General features: G+C 46.3%; 5 protein-coding genes across 11 annotated transcripts; 2 read left to right on the forward strand and 3 right to left on the reverse strand.

Annotated features, from left to right (window-relative positions):
* Positions 1-1,677: 1,677 nt before the first annotated feature.
* On the reverse strand, positions 1,678-2,439 carry LOC117894987. The gene has a single exon (XM_034802337.1). The coding sequence runs from the start codon at positions 2,437-2,439 to the stop codon at positions 1,678-1,680; it is 762 nt and encodes a 253-aa protein (XP_034658228.1).
* A 1,703-nt stretch (positions 2,440-4,142) lies between these two features.
* On the reverse strand, positions 4,143-10,320 carry LOC117891169 (protein yippee-like CG15309). 4 transcript variants are annotated; one of them, XM_034796504.1, is made up of 3 exons: positions 10,188-10,320; positions 6,104-6,362; positions 4,143-6,033 (listed from the first exon to the last, which is right to left on the reverse strand). In XM_034796504.1, exon 3 carries the CDS (start codon positions 5,907-5,909, stop codon positions 5,565-5,567), a length of 345 nt encoding a protein of 114 aa, XP_034652395.1. In that variant the 5' UTR covers positions 5,910-6,033; positions 6,104-6,362; positions 10,188-10,320; the 3' UTR covers positions 4,143-5,564. The 4 variants fall into 4 exon arrangements, with proteins under 4 accessions (XP_034652395.1, XP_034652412.1, XP_034652386.1 ...); XM_034796521.1 differs by having other exon boundaries at positions 4,143-6,030; positions 10,041-10,320; XM_034796495.1 differs by having other exon boundaries at positions 10,041-10,320.
* A 297-nt stretch (positions 10,321-10,617) lies between these two features.
* LOC117891160 (kelch domain-containing protein 3) lies at positions 10,618-12,722 on the forward strand. 4 transcript variants are annotated; one of them, XM_034796483.1, is made up of 2 exons: positions 10,618-10,845; positions 11,118-12,722. In XM_034796483.1, the coding sequence occupies exon 2, from the start codon at positions 11,130-11,132 to the stop codon at positions 12,390-12,392; it is 1,263 nt and encodes a 420-aa protein (XP_034652374.1). In that variant the 5' UTR covers positions 10,618-10,845; positions 11,118-11,129; the 3' UTR covers positions 12,393-12,722. The 4 variants fall into 4 exon arrangements, with proteins under 4 accessions (XP_034652374.1, XP_034652353.1, XP_034652363.1 ...); XM_034796462.1 differs by having other exon boundaries at positions 10,619-10,844; positions 11,109-12,722; XM_034796472.1 differs by lacking the exon at positions 10,618-10,845 and adding an exon at positions 10,858-10,999.
* LOC117891194 (INO80 complex subunit C) lies at positions 12,686-13,247 on the reverse strand. Its single transcript, XM_034796533.1, has 2 exons — positions 13,100-13,247; positions 12,686-13,029 (listed from the first exon to the last, which is right to left on the reverse strand). Exons 1-2 carry the CDS (start codon positions 13,236-13,238, stop codon positions 12,830-12,832), a joined length of 339 nt encoding a protein of 112 aa, XP_034652424.1. The 5' UTR covers positions 13,239-13,247; the 3' UTR covers positions 12,686-12,829.
* A 262-nt stretch (positions 13,248-13,509) lies between these two features.
* Positions 13,510-16,512, forward strand: LOC117903764 (mannosyl-oligosaccharide glucosidase). The gene is made up of 2 exons (XM_034816175.1): positions 13,510-15,283; positions 15,360-16,512. Exons 1-2 carry the CDS (start codon positions 13,642-13,644, stop codon positions 16,241-16,243), a joined length of 2,526 nt encoding a protein of 841 aa, XP_034672066.1. The 5' UTR covers positions 13,510-13,641; the 3' UTR covers positions 16,244-16,512.
* The last annotated feature ends 45 nt before the right edge of the window (positions 16,513-16,557 follow it).

Below are 16,557 nucleotides of genomic sequence, written 5' to 3' on the forward strand. Positions count from 1 at the left end.
ATGGCCTCTCGGATAGTGCCAGGGGGCCGTAGGGTCGTTATTTGATTTGCATAAAATGTTTCAGCATTTCGTTTCGTTTTATTTCCCCCTACGACGCGTCGCTGCACATTTCGAAAATAATTTCAATTCAATTTGCGAGCAACTTGAACAAGTCCTGCGAGACCAGTCAGCAGGGCCAGAGTGAGCCACTCACCCAATTCGAAAGATTACACAGTCACAGATGCCCTGTGTGGCAACGTTTCTAGAGAGTTTGTACTCGAAATACACTTGAACCCAAAAAAGTGTGCTACGATGATCACAGATTAAGCATTGCTGCACACCGTCAACGCGGTTGCAGGGTATCAGCACCTCAGGAGATGCGGCTCAAGCTGAAGCAGACACGTTATGTATACATACATGTGTGTATGCATGTATATATGCATGCGGTTGGAGCCAGACACAAAATGGAGACATTGCCAAACGACGTCAGCATCAACTGTAGCCACAGACAGAGAGAGTGAGAGAGAGCGAGCAGCAGCAGCAGCAGCAGGCAACTTATCGAAGAAATGTCGCGCTCTCCTCCCCTGCGAGGTGGTTGCTCGAGATGGCGGCGGCACACACTTGGCGCAAAGTTTTAGCGCAGTTGTCATTGCCGTCAGAGTCCGCGTGTGTCGTGCCAAATGTTGCCTGCAGTATGTCTCTCACACTCCCTCTCTCCCAATTACCGTACGTACATGCATGTGTACGTTTTTGTATGTACATACATTTAACTGTGATTTTCTTATCTGCTTTTCGCCGTCGTTCTTTGGGTCTGTCTTTGCCGCTGTCGCTGCCTGCCCCTCTTGCTGGCAAATGAGTATTTAGGTGCAGAAGGCACTGGCATGTAAGCGGCTCTGGCCCTTAGTCAGTTCTCTGTCCGTGGTGCCATGAAAGTATTTTCAATAATTAAACATTTGCGTGCAAAAAGCCCGACCAAATGACTACCTCTGCAGACTACAGCCGGGCAAAGGGGAAAAGTTTTTACTGATTCTGTTGCGTTGCCGCTCCCTCTAACTGCCTTGAGGGCCCCACTCAAAATCATAATTATAATAATTATAAAAACAATAATTAAAGCACATACATACGTAGGTACTACAGCCAAAGCCGCTGGGGGGCTTTCCGAGAGAGCGAGTGGAGAATATGAAAATGGGGCGACTCAAAAAATATTTAATTGAAATTTTAATAGAGCCATAAGCCAGGCACGTATTCAGCATAACGGTAGAGCGGAGGGACGCGGCACAAAAAGGAGCTGCCATCGCATTTTGTTTGTTTTCCTTTTGTTTTCTTTTTGTGTTCTCCCTCTCCCTTTATTCTTGAAGGACGGTGTGCATCTGAATTTTTGACAAATTAATTAGGTTGTTTGTTAGAGGGACTCTTCCTCCCTCCCACGGTTACTCTCTTGCCCACCTTGCTTAAGCCTCCCCCATCTTAGCCACATATAAATGGGCTCTTGATTGAGTCTTCGTACACGAAATAACGGTCAAACGAGAAGGAACGTGGTGAGACGCGCTGGAACGCGTCACAACTTGTATACCCGTTACTCAGTCAATAACTTGTTGCGGAAAAGGGGATTGTAAGCAAAATAAGAGCACAACCAGCACCACCTTTTAATAATGTGGACATATTGAGTCGCAATTAAGACTAACGGACTGGTGGTGGTCAGTCACGATGGAAAATCTCAAATGTCTCCTTGGGCATGAGCTGAACAATATCCCTCGCAAGACTCCAGAGCTCATAGTGGGCCACCGTAAGGATGGTGGCCAGAGTTCCCAACTTAAATAGTTTGATCTGTTGCTCGCGCCACTCACGTCGAGCGAAGCCCGTGTTGTAGGCAAACCATTGACTGCAGATCGAGCAAAAAAAGCCCGAAAGCCCGAACAAACGATGCGACAAGTTTAGGGAAACATTTCGCATACCGAGCAAGGCCAACCCAGATAAAAGACAGCCTGCGGTTAGGAAAAGACCCAGCAGTCCGCAGAATCCATGCTTGGTCAGGGAGTGTGCAATGCAAATGCACGGCTTGTGTCCATACCGTCGACTCTTTTGCAGTAGTCCAATGCATCCGCTATAAAACCCCAGCAGGCCCAAAGCGATGTGCATCAGATCCAGAGTGGGCAACCCAATCAAGCGAACCAGCAACCAGCTGTGTTTAATCAAGAGCGCCTCGCCAGCCGCTAGAAAAAAACCCAGGATGCAATAAAAAGCGTGCTCCGCAGTTCGGCTGAGGCCTCGCATCAGACATTTCCTGGCCACGGCAATAGTGATTGCAATAAGAAGAGCTTGAGCTGCAATCTCTATAAAAATTGTGTACAACTGCCAGTCGAAGGTGCCAGCCATAAAGTCCCAGGCAAACTCATCCACAACGACGTGGCCCAATGTTGTGTTTTCCGTTTGGGAGGCTTTTTCCCGTCTCTCGTTCATGTTGGATTTCTCACTTTCGTTGGGTTGAGTGATTGAATATGATATTTTGGGTTTGAATATTTCAAAGTTTAGGGGAATGTTTGGAGTGTGTCTCCTAGCTAGTTGGGGTTTTCATTTTCCCATTCCCTTGGGGATCGACTTCTTTTCGTGGTGTCGAGTCAGTAGACAATTCAAGTGGAGATCTTCCTCATGCAGAATCCGCTGTAAGCTAGGGGAAGGGAACTCAAAGGATTGCCAGCATGTTGAGCTGTGCCTTCGGATCAGTTGACAGCCCTACGACGCTGTCACTTGCCACAACTGTACTATAAATTTATATAAGAACGAAAAGCTTTGAGTTTTATTTCATCAGGCAAAACGATTTAAGAATCCCAAACCAAATACAGAATAAAAAAACCAACAGGTAAGCAAAATATTTATGCATCTACAATCGTGACTCTCCCAGGTGTCAGGCGCAGCTGCAGAGCATCATTCAACTGGAGATGAACCCTATTACCGGTCTTTCCTCCAAGTGGTGCTGTCACACCCAAAAGTGGAAATAAACTGATCCAGCAACTGCACACAAATCAATTCCGCAAATGATAATAATAATAACAAAAACAAATAATAAAGTTTGTGCTTCAATTTCTTCTTCATACATACATTCATAGGTATGTACATACATACACACATATGTACATCTACACATGTATGTGTACATATTTAAGGAAATCCAACTCAAAGTGGAGCTAAAAATGCATTTTTTATTATAATTAATGATTTATGTTTTGTTTGCACATACCCATATACATATGTATGTACACATGTATAATATACATATGTTTATGTATATTTTAGGATTGTACATACATGTATAAATGATGTACATACTCGTATGTATGTCAAATGTATCACTTAGTTTTTGCGGGTATTTTGCGTTTCCGTTCGTGGGGTACACTCACTCGTGCAATGTAAAATCTGAATCGGTTGGTTGGTAAAACAATGTCTTAACTTTCGAGCAGGTTTGATATTTCAATGATCTGGCCTAAGTTAATGTGGCTAGATGCACTTATGTTTCTGATTGACGTAAAGGTGGTATCGTTTTATTTGTATGTACGATTTTAATGTATGCATGTACTATGTAAATACTGACATCAGCTTTATGCATGCCGCTCTAAAATTTGTGTTGCATCACATGCAGGGAGTACAGTCAAACAGAGCTTAAAACTTTTTTTGAATAAATATCAGTAAAAGGGTCCATTGTTATGCATACAAAAATTTGTCAAAAGCCAAACAAAAATGGGTTCTGCCATTTTTTGTATAATTTTCCATGTTTCATGATTTAAGCTTAATTTAAAAAAAATTATAATTTGTTTTTTTGTTTTTTTTTTTATTGAACTTTTGTAATATTTTGTTTGTTTTCATTTTACTTTTAAGGTATTTTAACGCTACCAAAAAATATGTTTCTCATATACATTTATATAACTACTTAGAGAACATCTTTTAACTTGAATAGTTCTTGGCAGTTATTTTTCCATACATTATTTTTATAATTTGCATCCATTAAAAATATTTTCTCCATTGTTTCTTTCGCTTACGCTTGCTCGTTTCCCCTTCGAATATTATACAATATTTGCGACATAAATGCGCAGTTTCCTCATATACATAAATAAATATTTATATTGGATTTTTTTGTTTATTAGTATTATGCCTGGTATTTTATTTCATTCTATTCACATCTCGCCCATTGCGTTTCGATTGAGTGGATTCACACGAATCCACACATCATTGCATTAAATTCCACTGGGAGCAATTTCGAATCTCACCGTTCAGACCATTTTTGTGGGATCTCCACCTCCACATCGTTCTCGTGCTCGTTCTCGACAATTCTTACACGTGCGTTACGCATTTGCTGTTCGCGTACAGTTATAAACGTTGTTCAATTTTTCAGTTTATGTCTATCTCACATTTCTTTCATGGTAAATTGCATTAAATAATTAATTTTAATTACATTTTTAAATACCAACTATGTTGAAAATGTGTGTGTGTGTGTGTTTGTGTGTGTGTGTGTGTTTGTGTGTGTGTGTGTCGCCTGAGTATGTCTATGCCTGTTTATGCATGTGTAGATTCCGATTTCTTTTTTGTTTGCATGCCTTGTGTTCAATGATCAATTTTATTTTATTGCTAAACATTTATCCTGTTTTTTGGCAGTGCAAGTTGTTGTGTATGCGCATGAATGTGTGTGAGTGTGTTAGTGTATGAGTGTGTGTCTGTCAGTACGCAGTTTTCCCGTTCAACTGATTGACTGAACATAAATTTAACGCAAGTCCATCAGCTTCTTGCATTATTTGATATATAAATGAGGGGAAAGGAAGCTTACGCGAACAAAAAGCGAGATGAAATTATGAAAATGCTCAAAAGCTTGATGTAAAAATATGTACATACATACACACGTACGTACATACATATACAGCTCCAAACAGGCACACTGCAGCCGGCGCAGAGATTACCCCTAGGGCCGTTTAAGCGTGTTTCTATCCTTTTATGTGAAAATATGTATTTACATAAGTACATATCAATGCGCACATTTACGCATTGTGTGTGTGTGTGTGTATATGTATGTACATATCGGCGTTAGTGTGTGTGTTCATGTGGGTGGGTTGTGTTATGTTTGCATTAGATACGACGATTTGTGCACTAATAGCATACACATGTACTTATATGTACTCTGGTACCATATAACTCTCTCTCTCAATTGTGTATCGAATTTACTCTCTCCACTGCCGGCTGCCTTTCCCTTGACCTTGCCCTGCCTTGCCTTGCCTTGCCTTGCCTTGCCTTTGACCTTGCCCTTGACACTACACAACTGCCTGATCATTGCCTTCGCGTTCTCTCGCTGATCTCGTCCCGTTCTCATTACAACTGTTAATCGACCTCTGTTGAGCATCAACACAATCCATCAACAGCTATTCCGCTCATGCTCGCACTGGCACTTCTTCCAACGCCTCCCACTCGTTGTCCACGCTGTGTGTTTGTGTGTGTGTGTTTCCTTTGTTGCTGCTGTTGATGCTGCTGTTTCGGCCATTTTGCTGCTTTAACCCATGCCGACGGCTGCCTGACATCCGCCAATCCGCACTGCACGTGCGTGTTCAGTCCCAGCCGTTCTCCTTGATCATGTGCGCCAGCTCGATAATGAACTTCCCCTCCTTGTACTTCTGGCTGGACTCATAGGCGTGCTCATACTTCCAGCCCAGCGGCGTCTTGCAGCACTCGCAGTAGATGTCGGCGACGGCGTGGAGTCCCGTGAGTAGGACCCGCTCCTCCGTCTGGCCACAGGCCACGTTCACCACCGAATTGAAGAGGTAGGCCGGGCCCTGGCTGCCCTGAAACGACTTTGAGATGAGTTCGTCGTGGGAGGCGAGGTGGGCGCGGCAGTGAACACATGAGTAGGTCCGATTGGTGGACGGTAGATAGGCCTGAAACGTTTTCACCATTTTTTCGGCTGCTGAAAGAGTTCCTTCTTCTGAGGCTTCAGCACTTCCAATGAGGCTTCCAATATTCAATTTCCCTTTTGTTTTCTTTTCTCTTTGGATCTCTTGAATTTATCGATGGCCGCTGCTAAAGTACAGGATAAATTATTCATTAGTCAAAAGTACAAATAGGAAGAGATTCCATTGTTAAGCCCTACCTTGGGCCACGACCAAAAGACCACGGACACAGTCTCTGCTCTCTTCACTCAGATGGACCTGGACCCGCTGCTCGGTCGTTAACTGCTCTCTGCTGCAGCGGCGAAGGCAGCAGCAGAAACTGCTGCGGCTGCTGTCATTGAACGATTACAGTGGCGTTCCTGTCCCGCTGCTGATACCGAGATGACGACGACGACGATGCCTTTGTCTGGCCCTTCCGATTCCAAGTTATGTTATATCGAATTTCCCCGACAGCCAAAGCTACAAAAAAGAACAAAGCTCAATTATTAGTGCATGCGAGTATGTACAAATATATGTACATAAGTATGTATTTATGTATTTATGTAGCTCTGTGCTGGTGGTGCATCTTTCTGCAAGCGGCGATTATTTTACCAGAGAAGGAGAGTGGGTGCAGCGAAGGCGAGAGAGACGGAATGTTGGATATGGCCAGGGCATTTTCATTATCGATTTCCATTTACAATCTATCTTACCCACACTCAACACAGTACGTATAATTGGACGAACCGAAACAAAGAAAGAAATACAACAACAACAGCAACGAAAAGTGCAAGAAATCCAGCTTTAGAGCGTCGAACCTTATGTAAGTACATATGTATGTATGTGAATACATATGTACATATGTATGTAGTTACAGTTCGAGTGCCATAAAAGTTCAAGTCCCTGACGAGTGGCTTTCTGCTGCAACTGGCGCCACTTTTAGTTTTTATTTTTTTCTTCAGTGGCGTTAGCAGTAGCAGCTGTTCACTTGCAGAGGCTTAAAATGTCGAAGCCGGTTAGAGCAAGACTTCCAAAACTTTGCCTACTTCGCCTGAAGCAATAAGAGCACTGCTGTGTTACTACTATTCCCAGATATTATGTCTAGAGTCTAGACTCTAAGAAGTAAGTCTAAGAATTAAAAGTCAAATGAAACACGAAACAAGCTTGGGCTGTTATTAAACAAACTCTCGAGTTGGGTGGCAATGTTACGCAAAAAGTCTGCGAGTGCTCCATAAAGATACTCAATCCACAAATGCAGAGCATGCAAATGTGCTGCTGCTGCATCTGACGCTAACGCTGGCGACAGCGTCGCCGTCAGCGCCTGCGTCTGCGCTAACGACTTGAACAAAGAAACCGAAGGAGCGCCCAGGCTTTGCCCGAACAAAGAGCTACACAGACAGGCGTGCAAAGAGAGATAGAGAGAGAGAGAAAGAGAGGGGAAAAGGGAAATGCACCAGACAACAAAGAGATCTAAAACGCCCCCGGTGGCCCCCTGCTGGGAGGCGTGCCGGCAAAATGAATTAGCATTATTATAATTATAAGAAATCTGTCAACGACTCTTCTCTCGAAACCAAACTGTAATTAATTTATTAATACCGAAGCAGAAGCAAAAAACAAAAGAAACGTAGAAGCACATACTGCACAGTTCACTGAACCAAACAAACAATCAAACAAAAATAAACAAAAGAAGAAAGGCGGCTGAAGAGGCAGAGGCGAACACAGAAGAGATTTATAATTTATAAGTCACACACACACATACACTCACACACACACATTTTATTCTGCTGTTTGTTTCTCTTTATTAATTTATTTATTTATTATTATTCGTGCGAGTGGACTTTAAATTATTTTCTTGCACCTTTTCAGAAGAGTACTGCTTACTCACTTCTCCCTGCCGCCACACACTTTATGTTTTTTGCCAACGAAAAATCAGAAACCAAAACGAGCTGCTCGAAACGAAACGAATGAATGAGCGGCGACGCGACGCCGTCTCCACTGGTGGAGTATTGGCCCGACGCGGCGCTGCCAGCACCAGCAGCAGCTTCAGCAGCAGGTGGCCGGAGATTTTAGCAGCGACGATAAAGGACAAATATGCAAAGTGCAACAAAAGAAACAATTTAAACGCATAATGCGTGCTCAATGAACAAACAAATTACGTGCAATTTGCAAATGCAATAAAGACGACAGAACAGCAAACGTAAATAGAAGAAGCTGAAGCATAAGATGAAGAAGAAAAGATATGTACATACAATATGTATTTACATACAATATACATATGTATATACTACATACATACATATGTACATATTTATGCGCTCACAAATTGCCGCTCAAAATGCTAACAATATTATTTTTATTTCTTTGAAACGATTCGCGTTTCTCTCTTGGCCTCTCTGGCGCTCCCTTTGAGTGTGTGAAATTAGCAAAGTGCATTTTGTCATTTTGTGCCCTTGAAAGGAAATATTATTATTATTAGACCATGTTTCGGCAATGCAGCGAGTATTTAGGTACATTATGAATTGTTACAACATACATATGTACGCATGAACATCAATTAATTATAATTATAGCTTACTAGAGATAACTTTTAAGATATCTACATATGTATGTACATATGTATGTACGTAGCTCCACTCACAACTCTCCAATATTTGACTTTTGTATGCACATACGATGATGTACGTATGCATCAACCAAGTTTAAAAATATGGAAATGTCATAGAAGTGCAAGTTTTGGGTCCTCCACTGTGTGCGTGACTGGGACAAAGTCCCCATGCGGTGTAACGGTACGTCTGCTCATGTATCGTGATCAGTTTTTGCGATTGCAATTGTGTGTCAGTGTAGCTTGTGAAAAGCAAGCGGGCCAGACTGGATTGCATCAAGCCCAGCGCACTCTCGCAACTGCGTACAGTAGGCACACCAATTATTCGTACACTCTGATTACTCTAGTTGGAACACCTACATATAACAAATCTATTTTTAGTTAGTTCTTCAACTTATTCAACTCACTTATCAAATCACATTCTCCGGAAATGAATCTGGCTCTAGATTCCACCAGATGTCTTTAAAGTTTAAACACAGAAAACGACTAGTCAGCCTTGTCTGTTCCTGCTTAATTGAGAATTACTAAATTTGCAGTGAAAATGCTAACTTCATTTTCTAATGAGCCCGGGTCTGTGATTACAGCCTTTTTTAGCTGTATTTTCTTTGAAGACAAAGAATCATTTCTGTGCGTCAAAAGTGTTTTTCGTTGACATTTTATAATGTTCGAAAATTTTAGTTACTTAGTAAGTACTTAGTAATGGTTTAGTATAAATGTCAATCTTTATTATGAAGTAAATTATGCTCGTATTAACTTAGCTTAATAAGTTTTAAATGATTCAACTGTTGCGCGCCTTATAATGCCGTAAACACACCGCCTGTAACGCGATGCAGATGTAGATATGTACATACATACATATGTACATTTGTATGTATCTCTCTCCTGGCAGGGACAAGAGGTGAACAAAGAAAACCAGAATACCCAAAAATAACATAGAGAGACACAGATGGAGTGAGATCACACCTATCGAAAAGGGGGGACATCATATGGGGCTAGAAAACATTTATTTACTGTTAATATTCCCATGCCAAGGGGGCACACACTTTTCGGCTACATTCGATTGCATTCGTGATTTCTTATCAGATAACAGCATGAACTTATTGCGTTGCGACGATGGGCAGCGACAGCTACAGTGGCGCGCCAGCAGAAGAGAGGCAAAAAGCGTAAACAACAATATACATATGTATGTATGTATGTACATTCCCGACTGCCAAACACTGTGGCATTCTGGCAGAATGGATAGAAACAAAGTCAGCTGTGTGGAACAAACGCAATACCAATAGCATGTGAGAGACAAGGACAGAAATGAGCCCTTTTCGCGACTGCTCTCTCCACACTCCTGAACTGAACACACAACACACTGAAGTTTTTCTCTCGAAAGGCGCACTTTGTTAAACAGTGGGGGCATACGCACACGAACATTGAAAACAGCTATCTATACACACAAACAAACATTTCTTGTTTTTGCCAATGCGCTGCCTGCAACGGGGGAGCGCGGGTAGAAAACAGAAAGGCATAACAACTGAAATTGGCAGAAAAATTATGATAAAACAACTTACGTTTTGTTGTTTTTTTTTTTTTAGACACAGAGGAGAATGCAAGTGCGATGCACAACCAAACACACACACCACCACACACACCGAGAACAAAAAAAGAGGCAGCAACGACGACCCACTGAAAAAGGCACTTTGTCCGTGGTAACGTACCCGTTTCTTCACTTTAATGCTGAAGTAGAAGTTTGCATTGTTTCTATTTCGCATTTGTTTGCGCTGCGCTCATATTCTGCCTTTAACAGCACCTGTTCATTAACAGCATTCGATTTGCACTTGCACCTAACAGAACAAGTTGCGTCGACTTGCTTGACTCTCGAAATGTATAAAACAGACAATGGGTTTCTGGTTCCGTTCCGTATATGCAACTGTATGACATTACACAGAATTCCTCACACCTTTAGAGTATTTATTTGAAGAAATATGCTTGCCTTTGTGCTGATTTCAGCTTAGGTACTTGCCGCTAACAGCACATTTTTCGGAGCGCCCAACAGCACCAGTCGGCCAACAGCGTTCGAAATGCACTTGTGAAAACAGCCAGCCAGCCAGCCGATATCATGCAACGAAACTGTCAGCAAGCATACAATTATATTTGGAATGGAATATAATGAAATATGCGTGACCTTGTCACATCGAACTTTAAAACAAGATAATCCCCAAACGCCTCCTTTTCGTTACATTAGTGCTGTGAATGTGACTAAAAAAAAAGCTGTCAACTTTCACGAAACCTACAGCACTGTCCGGGAATCATCTGTGCTGACAGTGCTGTCATCGATTTAAAAGTCTCAACAGATCACATACATATATACGTTCCGTAAGTGCAAAGTTCCATACCTAGTTTTATTAAAAACGGTAACAACAACAAATACATACAAATAAGTTAAATTAGCTTTAACAACAGTGGTGGTATCTGCCGTTGCCTTTACACCTGGGTGGCCTTCAAGCACTCACACCTCCATAATAACTCGGTCTGTTTGCTCAACTCTTTTTATTTTTGCTTTCTTGCTTCTGTTCAGTCCCTCGCAGTCCCTGCCTAACATTCGGCATAAATTGAATCAGGTTTTCTTTGTCATCATTCTGTTGCAGTATCCGAGCCCAATGCTGTGGACCGTGCACCTGGACGGAGGACCTCAGAGGGTTAACCATGCCGCAGTGGGTGTGGGCGACCTGATCTACAGCTTCGGTGGCTACTGCACTGGCTACGATTACCGCTTCAACGAGCAGATCGATGTGCACGTCCTGAACGCACACACCATGCGCTGGACCCTCGTCCCACAGCAGAACGACGATGAAGGGATTCCGCTCAAGTACCCGCTGGTGCCCTTCCAGCGTTACGGCCACACTGTGGTGGCCTACAAGGAGCGCATCTACATATGGGGCGGACGGAATGACGAGAACCTCTGCAACGTTCTCTACTGCTTCGACCCGAAGACTGCAAAGTGGACGCGGCCCGTGGTCACTGGCTGTCTGCCCGGGGCCCGAGACGGCCACTCGGCCTGCGTCATCGGCAACTCCATGTACATATTCGGCGGGTTCGTGGATGAGATCAACGAGTTCAGCAGCGACGTTCACACCCTCAATCTGGACACCATGGAGTGGACCTATGTACAGACATTCGGGGTGCCGCCCAGCTACCGGGACTTCCATGCCGCTGTCGCCTACGAGGAGGAGCGCATGTACATTTTCGGTGGACGCGGCGACAAGCACAGCCCCTACCACAGTCAGGAGGAGACCTATTGCCATGAGATTGTCTTTCTGGACATGAAGACGAAGGTGTGGCACCGTCCATTCACGGCCGGTAAAGTGCCCGTCGGCCGGCGCAGCCACAGCATGTTCGTTTATAACAAACTCATCTACGTTTTTGGCGGCTACAATGGGCTGCTGGACCAGCACTTCAACGATCTGTACACGTTCGATCCGCGAAGCAAACTCTGGAATCTGATACGGGCCAATGGTAAGGCGCCGACAGCCCGACGACGCCAATGCGCCATTGTGATAGGCACGCAAATGTTCCTCTTTGGCGGCACCAGTCCACGGATCTCCGCAAGTACCGCAACCGCAGTGCAGCAGCAGCAGCACCAACAGCAGCAGCAGCAGCAGGGAGAGGCTCCGGGGCCAGCGGCAGCTGCGTTTCATGGACATGCTGAAGGACAGGATGGCGGGCCAATGCCTGTGTTGCCGCTCATAGATTACAGCGACCTGCATGTGCTGGATTTTGAGCCCACACTGAAGACCCTGGCCACCATGGTGGTGCTGAAGTACCAGCTGGACATCTCCGGACTGCCGCGAAGCTTTTGCGTCGACCTGCAGATGCTCACACAGCCGAACAGTATTAGCCGCCCCATTAACCAGGCCGGGTAGCATCAAGCAATCACCCTGGGACCGTATGCAAGCAAAATGCAAACAAAAGGACACATTGAAATTAGTCTTAGCTCGCACGACGACTGCGCTGCTGTCCGGGAAGCGGGTCCAAGTCCCATAACTCCCCACAACTAGTCCGCTTTCTATAGCCAAACGCGCACACACACACACACACACACACACAGAGACCGAGCAGTTCATGAGTTTCCGAAACTTTCTTTGGCAATTCCTAAACTCAAGCAAAATTATGATACTGGTTACTGATGACACGGAGAGATGTAGTTTGTAAAACATTTATAGAAAGGCCTCAATAAAGCTCATTTAGCTGTATTCATTTGTTGCGAAATACTCCACATCCAGCGAGGACGTACAGTTAACAATCTAATTATTCTAAAATAAACCTTAAATAGCAACTAAAACTAAGGCCAGCCGAGCAACTATCCCACGGCGCTGGTGTAGCCGCGCACCGACAGGTAACGGTTGATGATGTCCGAGGGCATGTGCTGCATTGAGGCGTATTCTTCGGCATTGGCAAAGCGCAGCTTTGTGTGCGGATCCATATAGGGTGCGGGCAGGCCACTAATGTCCGAGTACTTCTTGGCCGGCACCAGTGAGGGCGGTGCATTAAGCGTGAAGTCTAAATAATAGCACGAAGACACTTGACAAGGTGAATTGAGCGTCGTTGGAAAGGCATTATGGTTACTTACATGTCGGCCTGTCAACAGGTAGCTTCTGGTTTCGTTCCATGTTGCTTATCTGTCGCATTGGGCGGTAGACACAGTTCTTGGCAAAGATGAATGGCTTCTTAAATGAGCGTTTAGTTTTTTGACTTGTTTTCGCGTCCATGTTTGTTGTTGTTATTGTCAGTGCGACCGACGACTTACCGATCAAATATACCGGCTGACCCTCAGAAATATACCAAAATGTACCACATACTAAATAGTTTGCCTAGCTGGTTAGAACTTTCAGCCCAGAAACTATAATTTTATCCCATTGATGAATAAATTCTTCACAAGACTGACTGGTTCTTATTAATTATTTTTATTGATTTGTTTCAAATTGTTTTCCTTGCATTGCTGGCATTTTCGAGCCTGCTCAGCACTGCCAGAATGTAACGGTCTGGCAGCCCTGCGCGCAACGAAAAAATACAATGCGCTGTCAAAATAATATTAACTGCTGTGCAAAAAGAACCACGTAGAATTTCATAACTCGCATCTACTACGAACTACGATCAGAGCCAATAACTAAAATGGCCCGGAATGCTGGCGCTGCCAGGTCGAGCTCAGCCAACTCGGGCCAATCGGCAGTATCAGCAGCGGCAGCGGCGGCAGTAGCAGCAGCAGCCGCCAACTCCAAGCAGAAGCGCAGCACCAGATTCAATTTGTCCTCAAAGGTGATGATGGACAAGTGGAAGACGTTAATTGGATGCATTTGCCTGGGCATCGCCTCGTACTTTGGCTACGTGGGCTACCTGGAGACGAGGGTGAACACGCCGTTCGACAACCAGAAAATGGTTGTGCACACGGGTCTGGACGATCCAGACCGATACTGGGGCTCGTATCGTCCGCTCACGTACTTCGGCATGAAGACACGCGATCCGCACTCCCTGGTCATGGGCCTGATGTGGTACACGCCCAGCAGTCTGGGCCAAGGTGGCCAGGGCATTCGCCACTGGTGCGAGCAGGGCGACAATCTGGACGGCTACGGGTGGACGCATCACGATGGCCGCAGCTTCGGCGTGCAGGAGATCCAGGATCTGCCCTTCGAGCTGAAGACCTCCTTTGTGAAGTACCCGGCCGGAAAGCAGTACGGCGGCGACTGGACCGCTCGCATCTCGGTGCGCAACACCACGCGGGCCTGGGACAAGAGCATCTCGCTGATTTGGTACGTGGCGCTGGATGAGCGCACCAATGGGCACATCAAGTACGTGTCGGACGAGAAGAGCCCCGAGCCGGGTGTCTACGGCGAGACGCAGGGCCTGGGCGAGTTCCAGGTGCGCTTCCATGCGGTAAAAGGAAAAATTCTACACAAATCGTACCTGAGCACGGTGGCCCCATCGCTGAGCAAGCTCAAGGACACGCTCTTCGCGCACTTCCGTGCGTTCTCGGACAAGCGCGGCAATCGCTTCATTGGCCTGCCCGGCGAGATTGTCTCCCAGAACGGTCTGCCCTCCTCCAATCCCGAGCCCAACTTCATCGCCATTCAAATCACAGCCGAAGTGGACTTCACCCTCGACATTACCTACCAGTCCACATCGGGCTTCACGCTCAGCGAGTCGATACCGAAGCCACCCACAGGGCGGGCCTACACAGAGTCGCTGCAGGCGAAGATCTCCGACTTCGAGAAGCGTTTCGAGCAGAAGTTTCAGCTGAAGAGCCGCGGCTACTCGCCCGAGGAGGTGCGCTTTGCACGCAACGCTCTGAGCAACATGCTCGGCGGCATTGGCTACTTCTACGGCTCGAGTCGGGTGCAGTCGGTGCACACCAAGAACCCTGTGCCCTACTGGAAGGCGCCGCTATACACGGCCGTGCCCTCGCGCAGCTTCTTTCCGCGCGGCTTCCTGTGGGACGAAGGCTTCCACGGACTGCTGATCAGCTCGTGGGATGTCGAAATCGAGCTGGACATTATCTGCCATTGGTTCGATCTGCTCAATGTCGAGGGCTGGATACCACGTGAGCAGATCCTCGGCACTGAGGCCCTGTCCAAGGTGCCCGAGGAGTTTGTCACCCAACGCAACAGCAATGCCAATCCGCCGACGTTCTTCCTCACGCTAAGGAAGCTGCTCACCAGCCACAGGCAGGAGCTCTCCGAGAATGGTCGCCTGGCCACCCTCGAGCGGCTGTATCCGCGTGTCCAGGCGTGGTTCAACTGGTACAACACCACACAGAAAGGTTCGATCTGGCAACGCCCCGCCTCGCTCTGTATCTCTTTCCCTTTCTAATTTGTGTTCCGTGTTCCGTTTCGCAGGCGACGTGATGGGCTCGTATTTGTGGCGCGGTCGCAATGCCACCACGCACCGAGAGCTGAATCCGAAGAGCCTGTCCTCTGGCCTGGACGATTTTCCGCGCGCATCGCATCCTAGCGATCGGGAGCGGCACTTGGATCTGCGCTGCTGGGTGGCGCTGGCCGCCAGCGTCATGGCCGAGCTGTCAACGCTGCTGGGCAAGGATGATGTCAAGTACTATGAGACGGCCTCCTATTTGACGGACAACGAGCAGCTGAATCGGCTGCATCTGGCGCCCTACAGCGAACAGTACGCCGACTGGGGCCTGCACACCGATCAGGTCATGCTGAAGCGACCGCCGGCCATGGCGCCGCAGCGTGGCAGCCACCCGTCGCAGCAGCCGGAGATGGTGCGCGTGGCCATGGAGCAGCCAACGTACCAGTTTGTGGACAACACATTTGGCTATGTGAACCTGTTCCCGCTGCTGCTCGAGCAGCTCGATCACGACTCGCCGTATCTGACCAAAATGCTGCAGGACCTGCGGGATCCCCAGCAGCTGTGGACCAACTTCGGGCTGCGCTCGCTGTCCAAGCGCTCGCCGCTGTACATGAAGCGAAACACGGAGCACGATCCGCCGTACTGGCGCGGCCCCATCTGGATCAACATCAACTTTCTGGCTGTGCGGGCGCTCCAGCACTACGGCAAGATCGAGGGTCCCAATGCGGCGCTGGCGCTTGAGATCTACGCAGAGCTGCGTGAGAATCTTGTGCGGAACATATTCAGGCAGTACCAGAAGAGCGGCTACCTCTGGGAGCAGTACGATGACACCACGGGCGAGGGCAAGGGCTGCAGTCCGTTCACCGGCTGGACGGCCACCGTGGTGCTCCTCATGGCGGAGCAGTACTAAAATGCAGTTGCTGCGCGTTCCTCCACCCAACTGGGTGTCTCCCCCTGCCTGCCTGTTGTTCCATGTTTATGTAGCGCCACACATCCTGTATAATCCTTGACAACCTTCGTGTGTGTGGTGTGTGTGTGTGCCACGTCAATTCCTGTCTCTGGTTTGCTGTACAAAAACTAAAGAAATCTGACATGAAATCTGATATGAAAGGTTGATGAAGTAGGAGACATTTTAGCGTTAAATAGATGAATTTTAAAATAATAAACAATTATAATAGATTGGTTTTGTGTTCACTCGAATTTGGAGCGGGTTCTCTGTCAGGA

This window comes from Drosophila subobscura, chromosome A, assembly GCF_008121235.1.
Source record: "Drosophila subobscura isolate 14011-0131.10 chromosome A, UCBerk_Dsub_1.0, whole genome shotgun sequence".
Lineage (NCBI taxonomy): Eukaryota > Metazoa > Arthropoda > Insecta > Diptera > Drosophilidae > Drosophila > Drosophila subobscura.

Coding starts and splice junctions, on each gene's coding strand:
- LOC117891194 (XM_034796533.1), bottom strand. CDS start 13,238: ATGGACGCGAAAACAAGTCAAAAAACTAAACGCTCATTTAAGAAGCCA. Junction 13,030..13,099: donor ACCTGTTGACAGGCCGACAT/GTAAGTAACCAT, acceptor GCTATTATTTAG/ACTTCACGCTTAATGCACCG.
- LOC117894987 (XM_034802337.1), bottom strand. CDS start 2,439: ATGAACGAGAGACGGGAAAAAGCCTCCCAAACGGAAAACACAACATTG.
- LOC117891160 (XM_034796483.1), top strand. CDS start 11,130: ATGCTGTGGACCGTGCACCTGGACGGAGGACCTCAGAGGGTTAACCAT.
- LOC117903764 (XM_034816175.1), top strand. CDS start 13,642: ATGGCCCGGAATGCTGGCGCTGCCAGGTCGAGCTCAGCCAACTCGGGC. Junction 15,284..15,359: donor GTACAACACCACACAGAAAG/GTTCGATCTGGC, acceptor TCCGTTTCGCAG/GCGACGTGATGGGCTCGTAT.
- LOC117891169 (XM_034796504.1), bottom strand. CDS start 5,909: ATGGTGAAAACGTTTCAGGCCTATCTACCGTCCACCAATCGGACCTAC.